The sequence below is a fragment of the Panicum hallii genome, chromosome 1, assembly GCF_002211085.1.
Source record: "Panicum hallii strain FIL2 chromosome 1, PHallii_v3.1, whole genome shotgun sequence".
NCBI classification, from domain to species: Eukaryota; Viridiplantae; Streptophyta; class Magnoliopsida; order Poales; family Poaceae; genus Panicum; species Panicum hallii.
The window spans coordinates 10,469,539-10,477,138 of NC_038042.1; the positions used below are offsets into that span (position 1 = coordinate 10,469,539).

A 7,600-nucleotide genomic window follows, 5' to 3' on the forward strand; every position below is an offset into this window, starting at 1 on the left:
TTACAATGGTGGTTCACTTTAGTTCGGTACACAAGACACAACACCTTGCTCTCACTCTCTCTAGGCCTAATTTAGCACTAACACTCCAAAATAGCATGTGCTAAAGCCTATTGATGTGATCAACTTGCACTATGATAGCTTGAAGATGTTCTTCAGTGCGTGTGTGCTTTTTCTGAACTCCAACAACCTGAAATGAGCGGGAGAAGGGGTTATAAATAGCCCAAAAACTTCAAAGAGCCGTTGCAGCAATGACCAGAAAAAGAATAGTGGTGTCGATGAACCGACCCTCTGTCTGGTGGGTGCCGATTCATCCAGTCACTCCCTTTTTGCTACATAGCCGTTGGCTCCCTCTCTACCACGCTAGCTTTTGCTTGCGTCATTGCACAGAAGCTTTCATCCGGCACCAGTCGTTTCTTCCGGCGCTAAAGAGTTTTCTCCCAAAACCTTCTGTCGCTTGACATGCTCTCTGAGTAATCAAACTACTATTTGTCGGTTCATTCCACATTGTAGACCGAATCATCTGATGCTGGAGACTTTCCTTCACTTGGTTGTCGTTGCAATTTAGCATTGCACCGACCTGTTGATTTTGCCTGCTGTCGATTTATCCGACACCCTAATTTTTGCTGACACTTGTAAAATCCATCTCAGCTGTCATTTTGACATTCCAAAAATATTCTATCTCTTATTTTTCACTATAACTTTGGTGCCTTGACTATGATTTGAATTTTCTAATCTATAAATTGTACTTTATTCATAGGATCTAGAAATCCTACAAACTTGAGCTCACAAACTCATTACTCCCATTAACTATGTTGTCACTCAATCACCAAAATCATAATATATAATAGTCTAATGAGGCACGTTTCTTGCAGTAATCCTACATTTCTAGTGGTGCTCACGTAACCATTATCGTATTTGCTTTGAACTAGTAAGCCATTTCTTTTTCATAATCGACTAATACGAAATTTCTAGAATCTATCTGACGATGGTCTTGTATGCATATCAAGATGCGGAGGTCTAGAGTATCTCAGTTTGACTTGGTAATCAAGAGCAAACTAATCTATATTTTCTTTTCGTTATTCAAGTGGAATTGCGTTTACCGAACTCTGAAATCACCGCCTGACAGGTGTGTATGTGCTTACTCTTAATGAAAAATGTGCCCAGGCACTGTCACGAAAAAGACAGGTGCGTACGTGTTACTGGCGCTGGTGTTGTAGCTATTGCTCTGGTCTCTCGAACTGATTATGTTTGCATTTGTAGCTTTTGGGTTTCTGAAGATTCTTAATTCTGTCATTTTGTACTTGGGTATGTTTGACCAGAGGAGGAGCCGGGATGACCTGCTTAAGTTTGTTCCCATTGCTGAGTTATTGCTTCAAACTGCATAGCTAGCAGCTGCTCCAGATTCTCGCCGGCTTGCTCGAATCGACGTCGAACACATCAGCGGAAGGTCTTACTCTCACGACTTCACGAGTGGGATAAGCAGCAAGCGGTTTTTGGCATCAGCTGGTTACGTACCTGTGTGGATTGGAGCGAGGTGAGAGATTTGAATGTTCTTTGAAGTTACAACGTGCGACAATCCCAGTACGTTTGTTATCGCTGTCCCCTTTTATGGGCCATGTTGTGCCAAACTTTGCGAAATTTCCCTCACCCGAGGCATGGGGTGGCGTTGCGGTCGTTGCAAACGTGCCGCCTAGGTCCTAGGCACACTACACACACAAAAAAATCAAAAATCGAAAATGGAGCGAACTGCTAAAACAAGAAAATAGAGAATTTATAACGGGAAGGCATCCGTTTGTTTTATGTAAATATATATACAAAGCTGCTAGCACCGGGACGGGACGTCCAACATGTCACATCTTTCATGCAACGTCCGAGAAATAAAAAGTTCCTTTACAAGCTCCGAACAGAGGAAAAAAATCACACAGCAACATAGGTAAATGTTTCACGCAACATTTCATCTAAAAAGTTTCACAGCAACAACAAATTTGTGCCCGATCATTATCTGCAAACAAGTCCTTGCAATATCCAAACTGGCTGGCGCGGCAACATGAAATGAATGGAACCACTAACATGCAAACTCGCTGCAACATTAAAAAAGAGATAATACCAACATCGAAACTCACAGGCTACAACACAGAAAAAAGGGCAATCTCAACATGTAATATACCCCACCCCGCCCCCCAAGGCTGGATCCGGTGGAGGTGCGCCAATAGGGCCGTCTTTGTCTGGGCCTGGTGGAGGTGCGCCTGGAGCACGCCGACGTCCTATCATGTCCCCTATGAACTATGGGAGGGTTTTTGGAACTTACTAGTCAGGTTCATTTCAGCAATTATTTGTGGAGACCAGAGCTTGGAAGTGGAAAGAGAAGCTTCCCATCTCGATCCCTTGCGCCTTTGAGGCTGGGCAGCACCCGGGGGCAGAGTTGAGCTCACTGCCTGCTCCGAGGAAGGAACCGAAAAATCAGCAGCAGCCTCCTCCCAGTTTATCTTTCCAGTAAGCCTCCCATCCCTTCATCTACTAATAATAACGCAGCTCCATCCCTTCAGCTTCTGATCCGGTACCTTCTCTCTTTACAATTGTGCAGAGCAAACGGATTGTTGCTTACTGATTTGCACACGGTTGCTAGCTGCTACGGAGTAGATTACAGGAATTACTCTTGCGGAATCACTGTGTCAACTTTAGGTCAGTGAAAGAAATAAGCAAATAATCTGCTCTTCCGACGGACCCATCCTCAGAGTCCAGCAAGTAAGTCGATCAAGGCCACTGTCCTCACATCGTCCCAGTTTCCTTCCCATGATTTCTGTTTTTTCTGCTGAACAAATGTTAGGTGATTGCCTACTTGTCTAATCACGCCTTTCTAGGAAGTAGAAAGCGGTCCTTCAGTCCTGTACACAGATCGATCAGCAGAACATACCGCTGCCACTGCCAGTTCAGAGCATCTGACATCACCAAATCTGAGTCTTTACTTCCCTTTGTGGAAGTCCCTGTCTCGTATGTATTGCACAAGTAAGATCGATATCCAACTTTCACGCGTACGTATAGAATCCAAATCATGATTGCTAACGATTCACTCCTCCAATGCTTAATACGCTCATTATTTGTCCAGGATAGCAAGATCTTTAGAGGCCAGCGAGCATGAGCCTATTTGGGGTAATTAGCGGCATCAATGAGTTTGGTAATTTGTTCCAATTGGTCATATCTGTTGTCTCATATATGCGCTCCCAGTTCAGTGGATCAGAGGAGAAACAACTTAAAGAAGATGTTGTACTGCAGTTGCAGAGTGACCTTCGATGCCTACGTGAAACCCTACCAACAATGTACAACATTATTGATCAGGCAGAGTGGAGGAGCCATGTACCCTGTGTGGAACAGCTCCTTCCAAATCTCAAGGATGCAGTATATGATGCAGAGGACCTTTTGGATGAGTTCAAATGGTATGAGCTGAAGGTGGAAATTGAGGGCAATGCAACCCAGCTGTCTCCTTTTATTGACTTGTTTCACAGCATCACTCATGGAAGCTTCAACAAAGTGGCTGATATCCAGAAAAGACTAAGTAATCTTTCTAGCCAGCTTGAGAAGATGGGGTTGCATGGACCAACTCCACGGTTTGACAAATCTCTCAGGCCAGTAACGACTTCTTTCTGCACTGAGCCAAAGATATTTGGTCGTGAGAAGGAACTAGAGGAAGTGGTCAGATTGCTTGGGGTACCGACCTATGGTTGCGGGTCTTCTTCAAAACGGAAGAGATCATCTAATGCAACCAACAACGAACCAAGGGTAGCATTCGTTCCTGTTTTGCCTATAGTTGGAATCGGGGGTGTTGGAAAAACAACATTGGCTCAAGAGATCACCACCCTTCAAAGGGTTGAATCCCACTTTGACAAAATCATATGGATTTGTGTCTCAGATGAATTTGATGAGGAGAGGTTTACTAAAGTTCTTATAAAATCTCTATCAGGCAAAGAGGCAACGGCTGATAATTTAGATGATCTTCAACAAATTCTTGCTGCTGAAGTTGGAAAAAAGAGGTTTTTGTTAATCCTTGATGACATTTGGCCTAATGCCTTGAATGATGATGGGCGTTGTTGGAGAAAATTTTGTGGACCGCTTACAAATGTACTTCGAGGAAGTGTGTTGATAGTGACCACTAGGTTTGCAGAAGTTGCTGATGTAGTGGGTACAATGAACCCCTTTGCCTTGCAAGGCTTGAAAGATGATGTATTTTGGGATTTTTTCAAGCTGTGTGTGTTTGGGTCTGAGGATTATCACATTGATCCACAGTTAGAACAGATTGGTAGAAGCATAATTCCAAAGTTGAAGGGCACTCCTTTAGCTGCAAAAACTATTGGAAGGCTATTACGAAAGAGCATTGACCCTGCACACTGGAATGATATACTAAACAGTGAATTGTGGCAGCTTAAGCAACAAGAGAGTGACATTTTGCCAGCTCTTCGGTTGAGCTACATGTATCTACCTTTCAATTTGAAGAGATGCTTCTCATTTTGTGCGACATACCCCAAAGATTACAATTTTGACAAATCTAGTCTTGCTGAAATTTGGGTGGCAGAAGGATTTGTGGAACCTCAAGGCAGCATCCCACTTCAACATATTGGTGGTCAATACTTTGAAGACCTTGTAAATTTGTCCTTCTTCCAGAAACTCCGTGGTAAATATGTAATACATGACTTGATGCATGACATGGCACAGCTAGTTGCGAAGGAGGACTGTTTCATTGCAAAGAATGCAAGTGATATTGAAAAGGTTCCTCAAAATGTTCGCCATCTATCAATACTCAGAAGCTGCAATCTTAAGCTTTCAAACTTGTTGAGCCTATGCAAGCACAAAAAGCTGCGCACCCTACTTTGCAACAAGTCTTTAGGGAGTGAGACTTTGTATCCAGTGATGGATTACTGGTTTAGTGGACTTCGGTACCTGCGTGTTGTTTTCTGTGCCTCCACGAAGGGACTACCAGAGAGTATCGGTAACCTGAAGCACCTTCGGTACCTTGAAATCTCTAGAGGTTGCCATTTCAACAGCTTTCCTTCATCATTCTGTAGCCTCTATAACTTGCAGATTTTTTCTGCTAGGAAATGCACGTTTGGAAGATTACCCAGAGGCGTCAGTAAACTGGTCAATCTGCATAAGTTTGACTCAACTATTCCGAAAATGATAGTTAATGCTGCGGATTGGGAAGATGAAATTAGGTTTATCAACAATTTTAATCAACATACAAGAGATTTGACTATATATAATCTTGGTGCAATAAGCAAGGATCGTGCAGCAGAAGCCGAACTCAAGAAGAAAGAATATCTGAATAGTCTGACTCTGAGATGGTCTTCGTTGAGATGCGTAGAGCACAACGAGATTGAAGTGCTTCAAACTCTACAGCCTCCCACCAGCATCAAGTCTGTGCACATCGAGGGCTATCCAGGTGAATATCTTCCAAGCTGGTTTCGTGGTTGTGATAGACCCGAGGACATGTCATTTTCCGAGTTACCTGCAGCGACAGTTGACAACAATAATGACAGAGCAGGGACTATTTTCTCATTACTAACAGAGGTACGCATTACAGGTTGCCAAAACTTATCAAGCCTGGAACAATTTCTACATTCAACGACTTATGTACCGGCCATCAGAAACATAGTTATTGAACATTGTGCAAGTGTAAAATCAGTACCAATTGAATGGTCCCCTTCCCTTGAAGAAATAAACGTGTCCAACTGTCCAAAGATGACACATCTTTCGGCCCCGTCCGTAAAGAAGCTCGTGCTGTTTGACATTTTTGGATTCAACATTGATTGTAGTTCCCTCACCTTCTTGCATATAAATTTCTCCCAGCTGCCATCCATTGAACTAGAAAAGTGGAGTCTTCCAGTACTACAGAGGCTCGACATCGGTTTTTGTGAATGCCTGACATTTATTAGAGAATCTGAACACGTAACCTCTGGTGTTTCCCTTGGCTTGGCAAAATTCCCGTTGCTCACTCACCTAACTATAGAATTCTGCTGCAAGCTGGAAAGTCTTGATGGCCTCCTAACACATGAATGTCTCCCTGCCATCGAGAGTATTACTATTCGATCTTGTGATTTGCTGTCCCTGCCCACCGAAAGATTTGTAAGTTTCCTTTCTCTGAAGAAATTAAAGATTGAAGAGTGTCCACGTCTCTACTGGCAAAGTGCAATGGTGTTGCCACCGTCCCTCCGAACGCTCATCTTATCCAGTTGTGGTGATTTCTCTGCCTGGTCTCCTATGTGCTGCCTAGAGAACCTAACCTTCCTTAAATCACTAACGATGAGATCATGCAAAGGCATAGTGTTCATTCCAGGCGATCTTTGGAGCAGTAATCTCAAATCACTGCAAAAATTGAAGATTGAGTATTGTCCAGACCTCGTATCAATTGGTGGACCGGAAGCAATTGCAAACATAAATAGAGTATACATTCGAGGCTGCCCAAAGTTGATGGAAATAGAGCAGCCGAGAGGGAATTAGTGGTACGTATGTCAGTTGGTTGCAGTACAAATTATGATCCAAATTGCACCTTTAAATTATCTTGTTTTCACATGTGAGATTATATGTGGGCTAGTTATTTCGTCCACAGTTATTTCAAACATGTTTAGCACTCCGACTACCGCTTGCAGTTCCACTTACATTTTTCACTTTTGGAGAATGGTCCTTTTGCTAATCAAATGTTCTCTACTTATGCAGGGATTGATGGGCCGGACCGACAGGACATATAACAAATATTGCTGCCTCTTGATGATCACCTTCTTCTCGCTATGTTCTTCCTTCCATTTTTAGCCTCCATATGTTAGCTTGAGAAATCAAACCATTTAGATACATAATTATGGGATCATTCTATGACTTTTGGTTGGACGTGATCATTCCTTGTTATTAAACTGAGACATCATGTTTTGAGAATTAAGATGATGTGGATTAACCCCTCAAGCTCAGGAAAGATGATTAGGTTTGGAGTTCGGACCAGGTGATCCATAACCAAACCATGTCGTCTGTTGGTTATCTGTTTGCAATTCTTGTTTCTGTGCAAACCAGATGGGGGCAGAACAATTATACCATTGCACGCTCAGTCGAGCTTTTTCATACCATGTGGTTTCACTCAAAACAGTTCTGTCCCATTTTTATCCATTTGAAAAGTTGATGTGTTCACCTGAAATCTACAACAATGTTTCAATTTTCCAAATTTCTGGAAGGCACAGGCACCAGAATAGGATTTTTCATGTCTCTATGTACTATGTCGAATGAACTGCTCAATTAATCATTCCATTTGTATAGTGCAGTAAATTCTATTTATTGATCCGTTCAGAGACGTTCCACTATAACATGTACCTCGCTGAGACATTGACCATGGAGCAGAAAACACTACATCAAGACTCTGGTAGCTGCTTATTTTAAAGAAATTTGTTCACAGCATGCACATTGCAATGGCATGAGCTACACTGGTATTATATTAGTACAAATCCAAGTGGGTGAACCAAACAAACTTGAACCACCAGCCAACAACCACCTGGAAAGGTTCCCAAGTTGGACCCATGAGAGAATTTTTCGCGACAAATGATCTGGAAATGTTTATGGGTGTACAAAT

General features: G+C 42.6%; 1 protein-coding gene across 7 annotated transcripts; it reads left to right on the top strand.

The window, feature by feature from the left end:
- Window positions 1-2,326: 2,326 nt before the first annotated feature.
- Window positions 2,327-7,120, top strand: LOC112890401 (putative disease resistance protein RGA4). 7 transcript variants are annotated; one of them, XR_003228311.1, is made up of 6 exons: window positions 2,327-2,493; window positions 2,585-2,745; window positions 2,862-3,006; window positions 3,107-5,020; window positions 5,088-5,431; window positions 5,573-5,589. XR_003228311.1 is itself a non-coding variant. In XM_025957315.1 (6 exons), exons 4-5 carry the CDS (start codon window positions 3,136-3,138, stop codon window positions 6,487-6,489), a joined length of 3,213 nt encoding a protein of 1,070 aa, XP_025813100.1. In that variant the 5' UTR covers window positions 2,331-2,493; window positions 2,585-2,745; window positions 2,862-3,006; window positions 3,107-3,135; the 3' UTR covers window positions 6,490-6,491; window positions 6,706-6,945. The 7 variants fall into 7 exon arrangements, 6 of the variants coding, with proteins under 6 accessions (XP_025813104.1, XP_025813109.1, XP_025813100.1 ...); XM_025957315.1 differs by adding an exon at window positions 6,706-6,945 and having other exon boundaries at window positions 2,331-2,493; window positions 3,107-5,431; window positions 5,573-6,491; XM_025957319.1 differs by lacking the exon at window positions 5,573-5,589 and adding an exon at window positions 6,706-7,120 and having other exon boundaries at window positions 3,107-5,559.
- The last annotated feature ends 480 nt before the right edge of the window (window positions 7,121-7,600 follow it).